The sequence below is a fragment of the Rousettus aegyptiacus genome, unplaced genomic scaffold, assembly GCF_014176215.1.
Source record: "Rousettus aegyptiacus isolate mRouAeg1 unplaced genomic scaffold, mRouAeg1.p scaffold_m13_p_5, whole genome shotgun sequence".
In the NCBI taxonomy this organism is placed as follows: Eukaryota; Metazoa; Chordata; class Mammalia; order Chiroptera; family Pteropodidae; genus Rousettus; species Rousettus aegyptiacus.
Genome location: NW_023416308.1, coordinates 5,802,538 through 5,819,932, shown reverse-complemented (window position 1 = coordinate 5,819,932; position 17,395 = coordinate 5,802,538). Strand labels below are relative to the sequence as shown.

The following is a 17,395-nucleotide window of genomic DNA, read 5'->3' as shown; positions in this document are numbered from 1 at the left end:
TTGGTGTCATGGATGTTTGTAGATGACGTGACCCATGCTGTAAAAAGCAATTATAAAATTATAGTAGTGAAAAAGAATCTTAAAAATAGTTCAAATATTTCATTTTACACATAAGGAAACTCATATTACAGAGATCTTCTCATCTCTAAGGTCATCTGTCAAGAGTAAAACTAAGTGACCTAACTAACGTCACACAGCTGAATAGAGATAGAGCCAGAGCATGTCTCCTAGCCTACTGCTTTTTTTAAATTAAGGTTAGTGCATTTAATTCTCAAAAAAATAATTACATCTTATTACTTATTTTTATTAAAAATGTTTATAAAGTTATTTGCAAATGTAGCATTCGGTGTTTAGTTGTCAATATAAAGATTATATCTAGACCAACATATATATATTCAAAAGTAATGTGAACTATAATATTTCAACATATTACTTATCTGCTCTGTGTAATTTTTATGAATACCATACTAATTCAAAAGCACTATTAAAGTCACAAAACAGAATAGAAAGGGAAGCAAAATAATACTGGGAAATATTATATCACACAGGAATCCACTGCATTCATGCTGAGAAGATTTTAGCAAATAAATATGTTATCTAAGTGCTTCTACTGCCCAATTCCTGTCTACACTGGGAAGCAGTTTCTGACTGACATACTTTAATTGGCACAGCCCTCAGGCCTTCACAATGTAAGGGGCAGCTGCCTGGAGTTTGAGTTTGAAAGGCAGGAATGTGTGGAGCAGTGATTACCTGAGGACTGAACAATGTTAACCATGCAAGTAGATGTTTAGGGTTCTGGTCATACTATGCCAGTGTCAACTGCAGGATCCTGAGTGGCAAAGAGCCATTTGTTCTTTCATATATATGCTGGTTTGTGTGTGTGTAGGGGGGGGTGCGCATTAGGAGTAGGAATACGTGGGGTCTTCAAAGTATGGGAGCCAGGAAGAGCTGATCCATTGCCTTTTTATCATTCTCAGCAACTTCTGCATCGATATCCAATCCTGAGTCCCCAAACAGCATCATTTTTTTTCTGATCTATTTGGCGACTCCAGGACCTCCAGAACACGTTTCGAGAGGCCCTGAACGTCTTGTGCTTTAGAACAGAGATGTTTGATATGTAGGTGACAGAGTAAGAACTATGATAATACCAGGTTAACACTTAGGAGCACTTGCTTTGTGTACTGGACACTATTATAAATTGGGTATTTTATAGGGGTAAGAAAGAATGGTACCATAAATGGCCAAGGAATATTCTCAGAAATGTCTATCTTCAAAAAGCAAGACAACCCCATCTTTTCAATGTGAACACTGGACTGTACAGCTGGCCAAATAAACACCCTACGGGTGACCATACGGCCCATGGTTCATGCTGCAAAAACTAAATTGATGAGAACCTTATTTCATATTTCATCAGATAAAAACACATTCTAAATGCTCTTTTGTACGTGTGGCTGCGTCCAGCCTTTTGCACGGGCACATCAAGGGTAACAACAGAATTAGCCACGTTCCCAGAGGGCCACACACACCTCGCAGAAAAGAGGCACCGCTCAAGGAGTAAAGATCAATCTCTTCCCCTACCTTGTTGTAAGTGTATGGCGTTGGCGAGGTAGGTATGATGCCAGATTTCTCCTTCTGGTGCCTTCTCTGTGCCTCTAGTACCTGTCGGAGTCAAACCACAGGAGACAACTTACTGAAAATCACACCAATGACACACGACTTGAGACAGACTGCTGCTGGAAGGCTGAAAAGGAGAGACGCTGGAGGCACCAATCAAAAAAAACTCCACATAAAAACAGTACTTTCAAAAATCTTTTTCCTCCTCTTACAATCAGCAATTTATCAATGTTTGCCCAGTCAAGTACATTAAGATCAAGTCCCTGGAAGACATTTATCAATTCCTCCTGTCCATTAAGGCACCGGTGATCACTTTTTCCTGGGGACGTCCTTTATGCCTGTGTAAAAACAGATTGGTGCTAGCCAGATCGGAGTCAAGGTACTTGTTGCCTTGGGACTATAAAGGTTATGTAGGTCTCAGTATTAAATGTTCCAAGAGGTAACCACTGCCATCCATGGAGCCATCACCCTGGCCAACCTCTCCATTGTCCTGTGCAGTGGGGCTCCTCGGAGACAAGACTGGCAAACCCCACACACTCCTTGCAAAGTGACAGGATGTCATGGCTCTGTGCTGGCATGCTTCATCCTCACACCCTGACCTACTACTGTTGTCTTGGCTCCTGTACCTACAAAGCTGTTAGTGATGGCTGGCACTGACGACTGGTACACCTCGGTCACAGGCTGCTTTGCTAAAAACACCTTCAATGCCATCTTTAAGGCCTATAGCTATCTCACCCCTGACCTCTGGAAAGAGACTGTTCGCCAAGCCTCCCTCTCGGGAATTCACCGACCATCTCATAAAGACTCACACCAGAGCCTCCGTGCACAGGATCCAGGTTCTAGCTGTGGACACCAGTGTTTTCACACAAGAAGAATAAAATGAGTCAATTAAACCTGAAAGGAAAATACCATTTATGACAGCATTTAAAAAATTAAGGGTAAATCTAACAGAAGGTGTGAAAGACCTGTACACTGAAAACTATACAAATATTGCTAAGCTAACCTAAAGACAAAAGAAATGGATCGATATGGCTTGTTCTTGTTCATGGGTTGGAAGGCTCAATATTGTTAGCTGTCGGTGCTCTTGAACTGAACTGTACCTCTAAAACAGCCCTTGTCAAAATACCAGCAGACTTTTTTGTAGAAACTAACAGCTGATTCTAAAGTTCATACGGAAATGCAAAGAAATTAGAGTAGCCAAAAGAACTATGAAAAAGAAGAACAACATTCGAGGGCTAACACTTCCTTATTTCTGGAATTATTATAAAGCTACAATAATCAAGATGGTATGGTATTAGTGTAAAGACAGACAAAGCCATCAATGCGACAATATAGAAAATCCAAAAATAAACCCACACATATACAGTGAACTGATTTTTGACAAAGGCTCAAAAGAAATGTAGTGGAGAAAAGACAGTCTTTTCAACAATGGTGCTAAAACGTGAACTTGAACCTGTACCTAAAAATGAACTCAAAATGGATCACAAAGCTAAATGTAAAACCTAAAATTACTAAACTGTAGGAGAAAATATTTGTGATCCCAAGTTGGAAAAAGATTTCCTATGTGGAAAACCAAAAGCAGAGTCCATAAAAATTTTTTTGATTAATAAATTGGCCTTCACCAAAATTAAAATCTGCTCTTCAAAAGACATGAGAATAAAAAGATTAACCACAGACTACAAAATCTTTCCAAAGCATATATCTAATAAAGGAATACCCAAAATAAAGAAATTTGAAGTTCAGCAATAAGAAAATATACAAACCAGTTTAAAAAATGTAGAAAAGATGTGAACAGACACTTAACCAAGAAAACATACAAAAGGCAAAGAAACACCATGAAAAAGATGCTCAACGTCATTAGTTGTTAGGGAAATGCAAATTAAAACCATAATAAAATACCACTACATACCCACTAAAATGGCTAAAATTAAAAAGCTGGTAAAAATATAAGGGACCTGAAACTTTCATACGCTGCTGATGAGAACGTAAAATTGTACAACCACTAGGGAAAACAGTTTGGCAGTTTCTAAATAAACATACATACTACATGATCTAGCCATTCCACTTCTAGGCATTTACCCAAAAGAAAAAAAATATGTGTCCGTAAGAACGGTTGTACACAAATGTTTATAACCGCTTTATCTGTAATAGCCCAAAACTGAAAACCCAAATGTCCATCAATAGATGAACGGACAAACCTTGGTATAACCATATAATGGAATACTTCTCAGCAGTAAAAACAAATGAACTACAGATGCATGCAACAACGTGGATAAATCTTAAAGTCATTACGCTAAGTAAAAGAAAACCCCCCAAAAGTAAATTACTATATGATGAGCTACTTTATATAAAAATTTACAGAAAATGCAAACTAATCTATGATGACAGAAGGCAGATCAGTGGTTGCCTGGGAATGAGGAGACAGAGAGAAAGGCAGGGAAAGATTACCAAGGGGCACAATAAAACTTCTGGGAGTGATGGATATATTCACTACCTTGACTGTGATGATAATTTAATGAGTATATAAAAATATGTATGCCACAATATACGAATGTTGGTAAACCCTATGAAATGCCAAGAGGCATTTTCTGGAATGCAGTGCGGGGATCCCTTTGGAGTCTTCAGCTAAATAGTAAGCCACACATAGTAGAGCAAGACTCTGTGAGGTCAAGGAAGCAATCAAGTACTAGAATGACAACTGGGAGCTGTAATAATTCCCAGTTGTCACAGAAGTCCAGAAGATATTGAGGCCCAATTAGCCAAAAGAGGCCTTACTCAACACTGATGCATCAGTAGAGGACACAGAAGCTTCATCTGCATCGTAGGTCTGAAGTAGCCCTAATCTAGGCTTGCCCTGACAGAACTTAAAAACAGTTTCAAAACAATCAAATTGATCCACAAGTAACTTAATCATTTGCCAAAACAATTTTTAATATTCTTAAATGACAAAAAAACCGACATTTGCTAACATATTACAACATCCAACATCCAATCAAAATTTATTAGACATGCAAAGAAGCAGGAAAATGTAATCCATAACCAAAAAATTGTGACCCATAACCAGGACGGAAAAAAAATCAGTCAATAAAAACAGACTCCGAAATGATAGAGATGGTATAATCAGCAAAGATTAAAATAAGTTATTAAATATGCTGAAGTACTTAAAGGTAAACATGAACAAAATGAAAAGAGAAAAACATGATATAAATCTGAAAGAAATTTACAGATTAGACAATACAGAAACAAAGAGTAGTGAAAATGGAAAACTAGCAACAGAATCTAACGAAAGTGAAACACAGATAGAAAAAAAGAATGAAAAACAAAAAAAATCAGAACCACAGTGGTCGTGTATGATCTAACATACATGTAATTGGAGTCACAGAAAAAAAGCAGAGAGAAGATGAGTAGAAAAATATTTGAAAAAATGTCTGAGTTTTCTTAAATTGGTAAACATCATACTGACACACCCAAGATGTTCAACAAACCCCTAGGAGGAAAAACAAACACATACCCACACCATAATCAAATTACCAGGACTTATGTTTGCATCTAGGATGTAGGAAGCTGGAAAGAGTGTCATTCCCACCCTAACAGCAAGGAAAAACCAGGTAAATGACCATCACTTTAATTGAACCTATCAGAAATCAAAGGTCTCAAGGCAATGAAGTAGTCTGTAATCTAAAGAAAGACTGGCCTTTCCAAGAAGAGACAAGTCGTGATGATAGGCTCATTTGTGACAGAGCCCAGTAAGAAGCATGTCATATGGGTAAAAAGAATTTAGCTAAATTTTTAACAAGTTGCTAACAGAAAAGTATGGGATAGCAGGAAGGGCCAGCAGACCCCTTAAGCAGCACGGAAACAAGGGGAGTTTGTACCCACTTGCGGGCCCTTCTGCATAAACTTCTGTCACATGTTCATGAGACTCGAGAAGACAGGACATGCCCAAGACTGATGCTGGTTCAGAAAAACTGACACACCTTACCGCCATTACCCTCTAGCAAGCACCGAGTAATAAGTAACAGCAGTCTACTGCTAGCAGAGAAGGAAGAATGAAGCAAGAGCCTCTCTGAGGCACAAGTGCACAGGTAAGACCATTTCTAATGGCATCCAAAAACAGGAAACACGGGAATAAATTTAAGAAAATATATATAAGACTTAAACGCTAAGAAATTCAATTTTTTTGAAAAAAATTAAAGACCTAAATAAATGGAGAGATATACCATTTTCATTGATGGGAAGACTTTATATTGTTAAAATGTCAGTTCTCTCCAAATTCATCTGTAGATTAAACACAATCCAAATCAAATCCCAGGAAGCTTTTGTTCTAGAGAAGTGAATTCTAAAATTTATAGAAAAAAAATAAAATGGACAGAGGCATGCAAAGGATCCAGAAGAGGCAAAACAATTTTGAAACAGAATTTGAAGGACTTATTAAACTGAGGTCAAGACTTAATGGAAAGCTAGAATAATCCAGATGATATTGCTATAAGAGTAGACACATATATCAAATAAACAGAGTCAAGAGGAGACCAACATATATGGTCAACTGATTTTTGGGAAAACTATAAAGTTATTCAATGATGCAAAACAGTCTTTTCAGCAAATGATGTGGAAAAACTTGATATACATAAAGGGAAATAAAAAGAAACCTGATCCTTGTTTTATGTACACACACACACACACTTCAAATGGATCACAGTCCAGAACGTAAAAGCTGCAACTATAACCTTTAATAAGAAAACACAAGAAAATCTTCACATCCATGGGTATCTTAGGAACAAAAAGCACTAACCATAAAAAAATGGCGAATTAAACTTGATCAAAATCAAAAACTTCTGCTATTCAAAGACCGCTAAACAAACTGAAAAATAAGCCAGACTGAGAAATATTCATAATACATAGGTGGTGGCAGATAATGCCCCCTTTCTCCAAACTATCCATGTTCTGATCTCTGGAACCTGTGAATGTGTTACCTCACACAGCAAATCACATAGCAAAAGAGGTTTTGCGGATTTGATTAAATTTAAGAAGAGTGAGATGTAGAGATTATCCTAGATCATCTGGGTGGGTCCATGTAGAGATAAAAAGATGCCACATTGCTGGCTTTGAAAATGGGAAGAGGCCATAAGGCAAAGAATGTGGCAGCCTCTAGAAGGTAAGAAAATGGATTCTCCCCAGAGCGTCCAAAACAAAGTCTTGCCAACACCTTGAACCGTTTCAGACTTCTGACCTCTAAAACTTCAAGGTGTAATAAATATGTGCTGGGGTTTTTTTTTCAACAGGTGCTGTTTTAAGCCACCAAAGTTATGGCAATTTGTTACAGCAGCAGTAAAAAATTGCTACATATGTACAACAAAGAACTTGTATCCAGAATATGATAAAAAAAGTCTTCTATTTCAATTATAAAACCAACAACAAAAAGGGCAAAAGATTTGTAGCCATACTTCACAACAGAATGGCCAATAAACACATGAAAAAATACTCAATGAACACATGAAAAAATAGCCGCCAGGAAAATGTATAATCATATCCACAATAAAATCACACCACATACCCGCCGGATGACTACCGTGAGCTGGCGGCAGGAACGTGAAGCAACTGGACGTCTCATGCATCCCCAGTGCACATGTAAAACGGCGTAACCATTGTGGGGAAAGATGCTACTTAAGAGAGGAAAACACGTTCCCCAAAACTTGAAAATGAATGTTCCTAGCAGCTTTATTATTAATATCCAAAAATCGACAACAACCTCAAATGGCCATCGGTCAGTGAATGGATAAACAGACATGGCTTAAGTCATAGGATGAAATACTACTTAGCAATAAAAAGAAACTAACTACTCATACATGCAGCAACATGGGTGAATTTCAAAAACGTCGAGCAAAAGAAAAACACAAAAGGTACATAAATTCCACTCTTACGAAATTCTACAACAGGCAAAACTAACCGATACTAACAGAAAGCAGATCAGTGGTTGCCTGGGGCTGGGAATTAAGTTGAGAGCAGGCTGACTGCAAAGGTGCACAAGATACCTTTTGAAGTGACAGAAAGTTCTGTACCTTGACTGTGGTAGTGATCACTTGGAGTATCCATTCATCGAAACTCAACAAACTATACTTAGAGTAGAAGTATTTTACTGTATATAAACCATACCTAAATAAAGTTGATTTTAAAGGAATAAAATGCCTACACCAAATTCAGCAGCTTGTAGGTTTCTTAAGCTGAGTTCTCCTCCTCCTCCTATTTGTAATACGCGCCTATTTGTGCTATAGAGTAAAAAAATGCGAGTCTCAGTGACACATCCTACGTCAGAAATAGTACATGCTTACCTGAGGTGCTACATAATAAGGGGTGAACTGGGGTGTCATCAAGTCACCTTGGTCAATTTTGGCAAATCCAAAATCACACAGCTTCACGGGGGCATCCTGAAATCAAACAAATAGGAGTCACTGCTCCAGAGTTCTCAGTAAAAGGGACTCAGGAGCAAGACATGTCACCTCACGCTCTCACCAGTTTCTGGCTGAGACTTGAGCTCATGAGCAGAAGGTCCTCAGGGATACAGACAATGATTCATACTTAGGAATTGGTCTTAGTAATACAGAAGGAAGGAATTTCTACCCACTCACAGTTAGCCTTGTTTTATCACTTATAAAGGCAGCACTAAAATGCCCCCTGACTAGCTAGTGGCCCATTATCTCTCATCAGTTGAGGGCGCTGCTTCACTATCAGCTTCATGATAGCCAGACCAACTTACCTGATGGGACATGGTGCAGGGGGCAGGGAGTAGGGCTCAAGAGGAAAACACACCTTAACAGGGTTACCAGCAAGTACAACTGTTAAGTATCAAGGTAATATGTAACAGCATGTAGATTCCTGCCCCTTCCTAAAGCTCCTCCAAATAATATCCAGAACCTCAAGTCCTATGAATACAAATCAGTATGATCCAAAATTATCAACGCCAGGGGTATGGCACAATTTCTCTGAGAACAAGTGAGAAAAGTAAGCTGCTTGAAGCACTGTGGCCTAAAGCCTCTTCACCATGGATTCAGTGCACTCCAAACACCTACACACCCTGAACTACACCGCGAGGGGCAGCACTAAAATGCAGAAGAGCAAGGCATCTCACCAAAGAGTTATCCTTGAAGAGCAGATTCTCAGGCTTGAGGTCTCTGTGCGCGATGTTTAACAAGTGACAGTGCTGTAGAGCCAAAGCTATCTGGAAAAGGACATAACGGAGCAACCACATCTTAGAGGAGTTAATTTTTTAACGCCCCGGGGTTAGAGAACTCAGGATGATAAAAAATGATCCTTAATTAAGTCAATTAAGACCGTGGTCGGTTTTCAGTTTTAAAGCAGAAATTAAGTAAGACTTTTGGTTCTAAGAAATAGAAATGAATTAAGCTTAGTTTAACTGCAACCTGTATTTCGTTAAACAAAAAGAAAAATGCGACAGTAAAACAGTCAGAATAAGCTGATGGTTAAATCCTGTACAAAATGGGGAAAATGAAACGTTTCCACTTCCATTCATCTGCGCTGCGACAGGCACTGCAGAGTAAACACTGTGCCGAGCGGTCTCGGTCTTCGGCAGGCCTGGTGTCCCCCAGCAGGGCGGCGGGCACTAACGCCTGGCTCAGAAGAGAGCTGCGCTCTCCAGGGAGCTCCACTTCAAGCTCTGCCTTCGAGAAAAATGGAAAGCAGCTAACTGGATTTTTCCACTGCTATTCCAATGTGCTCATCCCACTTGTTGAAACGTTGCCTGTTCAGATGGATTTGAAGGGGTTTTGTTTTATGGAAGATTATCAGAGCTCACCATTTAGTCCTGATATTTGGAAAAAATACGGCATATTTAAAAAATTAAATACAGCAAATTCTACTTGTTCTGCAACTCTCAATATAAGAGTGTCTTGGCATTCTAAATATCGGTTCCTCCCTACCAGAAAGGAGTCATCCAAAAATGCTCAGAAAATCTGGAAGAATTTTTTATTAAAAACCAGTTTGGCTTTTCACCTCCTCAAAAGGATATTTCCAGTTGGATACCTAGTATTGCTTGCGACATAAATTATTTCTCTAGCAACAAAATGTGATGTCAGAATACACTATAACCAGGAATAACTCGGAATTACAAAGACCTTGGAATAATACTAAAATCTGACAAAAGGCGATTCATAAGCAAAAAGTATCTTTTATATACAACTGTCAGAACATATTTTTACACCAATCTTTCAGGTGGTATCAGCAGCGTTTTATCTCAAAGTCTGATAATAGTGCTTAGAAGCTATATGTCTAAAGATATCTACAGTCCACAGTTAAGATTACCTTCCTTCCAGAGTTTATTTAAATCTTGCAATAGATAAACGATTGACAACCACTTTCTCCAAAGCATAAAAAGGGTCACATTTCTCCTGTCAAGGCATCTTTTCTGATTACATAACAAAGCAGGCAATGAAAGATCAAAAAGAGCTTTTCTTCAAGCTTTCTTTTATTCCCCCCAATGAAATTGTGCTTGTTAACCAATATTGTTGGCAGTTTGATTGGTACCCGGGGTTAACTTGCCTGCTTTGTTACTTGGCTGGCTTGCTTCTCTGTAAAGTGCCGGTGCTGGCTGATTCTGTGAAATAGCTCTCCCCCTTCCATCATCTCCATTACAATTAAGAGTCGAGCCCTGTTTGAAAGCATTTGATTTTGTTAAGTTAAAAAAAAAAAACTGAAACATCAAGTAGCTAACCTAAAGATATCTAATCTACATAGTGTGTAACTACTTCCTAAGTCTATTCCTACCAAGCCCCTTTGAGTTGGACCCCTTGTCACTACCGCCTGGACACTATGCCTAAGGAATGTCCCTGACCTGACACTTTCTAAGCAGCTAAAATGCAAGCAAATGAATTAGCTTTGAAGACAATGATCCTTTTGAAGACACTACAGTTTACTTATCACTAGATGTTAAAGAGGGGATGATCTTCTAGGTGACGTGTTTTGTACATGTATTTTATGGCAGTTAGACTGCAAGTGTATTGAAAACAGAGTATGATGTTCTGTAGGCCATGAATTTCAAATCATTTGGCTGGATACTGGGCTTAGTTATTCATTCTCTGTGTGTGTGTGTGTGTGTGTGTGTGTCTGTCTGTCTGTCTTCCCCCACATTCCCCACCCCGACTTCTCTAATTTTCCATGTGACCCACAGTACGCCCAGCAAGAGAGCTGGAAGGTTACACAGCTACTCAATAAAAGCAAAAATTCTCATGTTGTCAAAAAAAAAAAAAAAAATCTGAATGTTGGTTACCATCCTTTGATATAAATGCTTCCAGCTTCCATCCAAATGCTTTCACCAACAGAGCACAGTTGTAAGAAATAATCATTTCATTTCCTATTTGTTTTTACAAATCCATCTTCTTTTTTCACCTAGAAAACGTCTACCTACCCCCTTCAAGTCCTAGCCCCCACAAAAGCACTCTGTGAGACAACTCGCCTCCCCAGCCTACAAGTTATCAGCTCTCCTCCTTTGTAAGCTCAAAATATTTTAGGGATGCCTCTCCTTGGTGCCCATCACATTGCTATGATGACAGATTTACATCTTGGTCCCCCCAACAGAAACCGTACTTTATTTTATCTTGAATTCTCTGAAAGAGACTTAGAGTGCCACCCAGTAGGCTTGCCAAACATTTGGTGGCTGAAAGAATAATGTTGATTTTTTTTCCTTTAAAAGTTATGTCAGACTAAGCAATAGGGTTTTTTACCATACCAACCTCTAAGATATTGCCTAGAATAATATTTGGTCTCCGCTCACTAATTTGAAATAGAATGTTTTTAATTTCACATTACATGCCTTTTTGAAAAAAAAAAAGAGAGAGAGAGAGAAAGTAACTGGAACAGGGGGAGCCAGAAGAGTGGGTGCGTGGTACAGATGAAACAAGACTGGCAATGAATTGATAACTTCATGCTGGGTGATGGGTACCTGGGGATTCATTACATAATTCTGTCTGCTTTTAAATATGCTCAAAACATTCCAAAACAAAAAGCAGAGGAGAAGAAAAAGAAAGAGGAAGGGAGGCAGACAGGGAGAGAGGGAAGAAAAGGGGAAAAAGAAGGGCACAAGAGAAAGGAAGACCCCACCACACCTCGGCCTACTTATGGAGAGGTGGGCATGTGATGATGACCCTGTGTAGTCTTACCTGGGGCTGGACTCATGAGGAAACTGTACACTGTTAGCAAACACTTCAATAATTTGAACTATATTTGGGTGTGTGGCACACATCATGTGCAGACGTACCTTAAAGAGAACAGAGGAAATGTTTCTGTACATGGGGAATGCCAGCATTTTCCCTCCAAACTCCCCTTCCCCCACAAAACACTGACCACACCAGGTGCACGGGGAAAGCCTACTACAGTAAAAAACATTATCAGCGGGAATGATGTAAAAGGGGGAAGGGGGGCTTTTCACACACAGATTACCTCCTTAACACTATGTCCATAAATCGGACCTCAACAAGATTACTTTCTACTGTCCTATTTATTAACAAATGAAAAATCTGGCAAATAATTTATTTCAGATATTATTCGTACATCTCTAAGCAAAAGAGTAAGTCCTTCATTGCACAAGTTATTAACATGTCATCACCACATGCAGATACTTTAAAACGAATGTATATTTTTAAAAATTAGAAATGCATCCTCGGAACCCTCCTCCAGCACACTTTCAAGAGACACTTTTCACCACACCCTTTCTTGCATTATTTTATCTCCACTCTTCAAGGACTTTTTCCAATAAGCAAAAGCTGAAGTAAACCTGTATATGTCAAGGTATAAGAAATACATTAATTGAAAAAGGACAAGAGGTGGTTAAAAGGAGACAAGACTCTAACAACCTTTAGTACTGATAGTTATAGGGCTACTTTATGATGATAACATGAATAAGGAAAAGGGGTAAGTACAAACTTAAATTTTTAAAAAATTCTTTGCGTAACCATGTATTCTCTCCAGAAAACTTCCTTGCTTTTAAAAAGAATAATTCTTAAGCACTTCGAATATTTAGGCAAGTCAAGGCAATGAAGGATCATACCTCATTTCTAGCTTTCGGACGATCAAAAAGAATTTTCAGTGCAAACCGTTCTTGGGTAGAATTCTTCACACAGACTCTAGATTTGGAGGGAAAAATTCAAAAAATTCAAATCAGAAATCATCTATGTACAGTGAAAACTAATTCAACAAGTTTCTTCTTTGAGAATTGTACTTCTAATCAAGAATATATCCAGGTGCATCAGAACGAACTTGCCCCCAAGGCTAGCACGTGGAGAGGCAGAGAAGCATCTTATCCACCCTTGACGGGCCTCATGAAATCAAACCAAGCTTGGCCGACAAAGAAATAATGGCCTCTGCTGGCTACGGGTGACTCACAGTGGCTCCAGTCTTGACAAAGGTGACTCTCATAGTGGCTCCATTGGATCAACACTGTAAATGACTGTTACAGACCATGTGACTTGGTCACTTAAATATATTTCTAAATAGATGAGAAATAGCCTAACATAACTATCTCCACTTGTTAAATTAAGGCTATTTCACAAATCTGGCCCCCCGATGCTTATAATTTAAGATATATTTCAAATGGTCCTTTTTAGAGCACTTTTGTCATAGTTTGCACATGGGTCTCTTACCTAACTGGACCACTAATTCCAGCTCCCAGTTTCTGAGTCCAATTGATATTATATTCCTCTAAAATGGAGGTTTCCTATTAAAATAAAAAGGGAAGTGGCAGAATATAATTCACCAATTAAAAAGCTGAACAATTAAACAGGTGGGACAACAGAAGACATCACTCAGCATCTCATCTTCTGAGCAAATCTGATAAGCACAGCTTTGTATTCTGTAGAGCTCTGCAACAGACATTTTGTCTAAACTGGCATTGTTTTCCAACAAGTGAGAAAGCAAAAACTTCAGGATAAGAAAATTCTTCGGCTCATCTACAAGGTCCATTTGCGTCGACACTCAATGTTTTGTTTTTTCTTAGGGGTGTGAGGGAAGACATCTTTCAAATGCTTCACTAAACACTTATTTGCTAAAATGGTCAACTGGATTTTCTGAGAGTCCAGAAAGAGTGGTCTGATATGTGCTGCTATGACACAGAGGCCTACATCCTTGAACGAGTTGATCAAATTGTTGAAATAACTGAATTGAGACTTAAAAGTTCAAATAAAACACCAGTAAATAGCATAGTAAATTGACCTAATTTTCAACAGCGCCATTTTGAGTACAAAGATATTCTGTGCCATTCATTGTGTAACTATATTTTTTATATTTTCCAATAAGCGGTTTTCAATAGCTTTCAATAGTTCTAGATAAAACCTTTACAGTTTAGTGAATGTTTTCGTGGAATTCCTGTTTGGTCACTGTATGTTGAGCTTCTGTTGCCATGTATTTTTTTAGACAAGAAAGCTATGTATTAAATTGTGGTAGGCCGAAATTCATTTTTCAAGGGTCTCCAGGTAGAAGAAACCAACTGCAGACCTTGAGAAATGAGGCCAAAACTCATGAGACTTTCAAATTGTTCTGTTGCAATGAAAATCTGATAGACCATATTTACCACTAGAATCCTGATTCCCAGTGCATGAGAACAGGTTATTTGTCCATGTAACACTCATTGCGCAGTCAGTATGTGCCAGACACCAGGCTAAGTTCAGAGATGAAAACAGAGCTTCTGCTCAATGAATACGCAAGTGTATAAAATAAGCTTAGAATAGCCTTCATCTTCACACCTTTCTGCTGCCATCTTGATAAAGGCTCTCATCATATAGGAAATGCTCAAAATTTGTGGAATCAATGACTAGAAAGGCGAACTAGAGACAGATGATGGAGGGATATTGATTTGGAACAAACCAGCAACACCATTATTACACAAACTCCCTTCTGAAAAACTGTACATCGAGGTTAAGGAGCTTGTCAAGGTCACACAGTGAGTTAGGAGCACTAACGAGACTACAATCTATGGCTTTGGCCTCCTCCCAGTACCATTCCATCTATCAAGGGTAACTGTCCAGACCTGAGCATTAAGGATAGGGATGGATCTTGCCCCACGGGGAGGGAGGTCCCGGGTTCTGTGTACACTAACCACTTCCTAAACAGAATTCAAACCTACCCGTTTAACCTGTCTACCTTCCTCATGTTTCCACTGCATGGCCTGTTGGATTTAGAGATGTTTAAGAAGGTGGAGAATAAAACAGGATTGGGGAAAAAAGAGAGAGCATAGTCTAAGCTTCATGCCGAACCTCTCCTTTCCTCCACTCTAATGAAAACACACACTCATAGGAGATTCGATAAAAATAAAGATCTGCTAAAGAAATATATACACTGCCTTAAATTAGTAAGGATATAAATATGTAGGATAATGTAATCCTTGAGAATTCTACTATACCGAGGGTTGGCAAATTACAACCCAGAGGCAAATCTATTCACTGCTTGTGTTTATGAATAATATTTACGAAGTAATAAAAAATACTTCTATATAACAAATATAAAAATAAAATAATAAAATAAAATATAAATAACTATTATTTACTGGATTAAAAGAAAAGATTCAACTATATATGCTATCTATGAGACACACTTTAGATTAAAAGATGCAAACAGGTTAAAAACAAAAGGATTTCAACAAATGGTGGTGGGGACACTGGATATTCACATGCAAAACAACGAAGTGAGACTCTTAACACCATATGCAAAAATTAACTCAAAATGGATCAAAGACCTAAACGTAAGACCTAAAACAATAAAGCTCTTAGAAGAAAACAGAGGGCTAGAGTTTCACATCATTGGATTTGGCAATGAGTTCCTGAATATGACACCAAAGGAACGAGCAACAAAATAAAAATACACAAAATGGACTTGGTGAAATTTTAAAATTGTGTGCATCAAAAAACCATTATTAACAGAGTACAAAAGGCCATTCATGGAATGGTAGAAAATATCTGCAAATCATACATCTAATAAGGGATTAATATCTAGAATATATAGAGAACTCCTAAAATACAGCAACAAAAAAATCCAATTTAGAAAATGGGCAAAGGACTGGAATTGGAATAGATGTTTCTCCAAAGATACACAAATGGTCAATAAACAAATGAAAAGATATTCAGCATTACTAACCATAAAGAAAATCCAAATCAAAACTACAATGAGATACCACCTCTATCAGGAAAAAAACAAAATAACAAGTATTGACAAGGATGTGGAAAAACTGAACCCTTGTGCACTGTTTGTGGGGATGTACAAGGGTACAGCTGCTGTGGAATACAGTATGGCAATTCCTCAAAAAAATTAAAAATAGAATTACCAGAGGATCCAGCAATTCCACTTCGGGGTATATACTCGACAGAAATGAAAGCACGGTCTTGAGTTATCTGTACATCCAATTCCACAGTAGCATTATTCACAACAACGAAAATATGGAAGCAAATTAAGTGTCCACTGACAGATGAAGGGATAAACGAAATGTGTTATACACATAAAATGGAATATTATTTGGCCTTAAAAAGGAAATTCTGCAAAATGCTACATTAATCTTGAGAATATCATAACGTGAAATAAGCCAATCACAAAAAGACAAATGCTGCGATTGCACTTACATAAGATACTTAAAGTAGTCAAAATCATAGAGACAGAAAGTAGAAGAGACAACGGAGAGTTAGCGCTCAATGAGTACAGAACTTTGGTTTTACAAGATGAACAGTTTATGAAGGCATTTAATACCAATGAACTTTACACTTAAAAATGGTTAAGATGGTAAATTTAATGTAATGTGTACTTTACTACAATAAAAAAAGAAAAAAAAGTAAAGGCATGGAAAAAGATATACCACAAGTAACCAACCATGAGAGCTGGAGGAACTAGCTATACTAAAGAAATAAACATTAAAGCAAAAGATGTTAATAGGGAAAAAAGAGGTACTTTTTATGATAAAAATGTCAATTCACCAAGAAGATATGACCATTATAAACACATACGCATCACCTAACAACAGTCCAAAAACACATGAAGCAAAAATTGACATTTAATGGAAAAACAGACAATTCAAAATTAACAGTTGGAGATTTCAATACTGCCACTCTCAGTAACAAAGAGAAAAAACTAGACAGAAAATCAGCAAGGACATATACAAAAGACAACACTATCAACCAGCCTGACCTAAACCAAATCTACAGAACACTCCAACAACAGGAGAATATATATTTCTTCCCAAGTGCACATGGAACACTCTCCAGGATAAACCACATGCGAGATCATAAGTGTCAATAAACTTTTAATCATGGATTAGAAAATAACATTAAGATGGCTGCTGTCCCCAAATTGACCCATAGATTCAATGGAATCCCTGTCAAAATCCCCATCGGCCTGCTCCCAGGTAGTCAGGCAGCAGAAGTTCAGGCGCTGTGGCTAGAGCCCAGGAAAACAGCTTTTCCAGCTGAACTTGAGAAGTCTCAGTTCTCACCATCTGAGGGAAACATCAAAAGTGCCAAACAATGAATACGACACCATGCCACAGACCAAAAGTTTTATTTGATGTGATGCTGGCTTGCTTCCAAGGGAGAACATCCCAGTCAATACTGGTTGTCAGTTCAGATATTTTCAACTCCACTAATTTGTACTGGTTGAGGACATCCAAATTAGTAGAAAAATTTACCAATGACCTGTCAAGTATGTGAAGAAAGGCTAAAAAACAAGAAAATTAGACTGGACAATAGTGACTAAGTGAAGAAAATGACGACTCTAAACTACTCTTGAATTGCTATAAGCT

At 38.1% G+C, this 17,395-nt stretch overlaps 1 protein-coding gene and 1 pseudogene across 3 annotated transcripts in view; one reads left to right on the top strand and one right to left on the bottom strand.

The window, feature by feature from the left end:
- MAPKAPK5 (MAPK activated protein kinase 5) overlaps positions 1-17,395 on the bottom strand; it is a 35,571-nt gene that overhangs the window by 15,417 nt on the left and 2,759 nt on the right. For 2 of the 3 annotated variants that reach the window (XM_016149731.2, XM_016149730.2), the window contains exons 2-8: positions 13,263-13,336; positions 12,671-12,746; positions 11,784-11,881; positions 10,168-10,276; positions 8,741-8,830; positions 7,944-8,039; positions 1,579-1,659 (exon numbers count right to left, since the gene is read on the bottom strand). In XM_016149731.2, coding sequence (XP_016005217.1) covers positions 1,579-1,659; positions 7,944-8,039; positions 8,741-8,830; positions 10,168-10,276; positions 11,784-11,881; positions 12,671-12,746; positions 13,263-13,336 — 624 coding nt within the window. The remainder of the gene's footprint in view (positions 1-1,578; positions 1,660-7,943; positions 8,040-8,740; positions 8,831-10,167; positions 10,277-11,783; positions 11,882-12,670; positions 12,747-13,262; positions 13,337-17,395) is intronic. The other variant, XM_036220231.1, reaches the window with a different exon arrangement.
- On the top strand, positions 1,791-3,130 carry LOC118602830 (annotated as a pseudogene).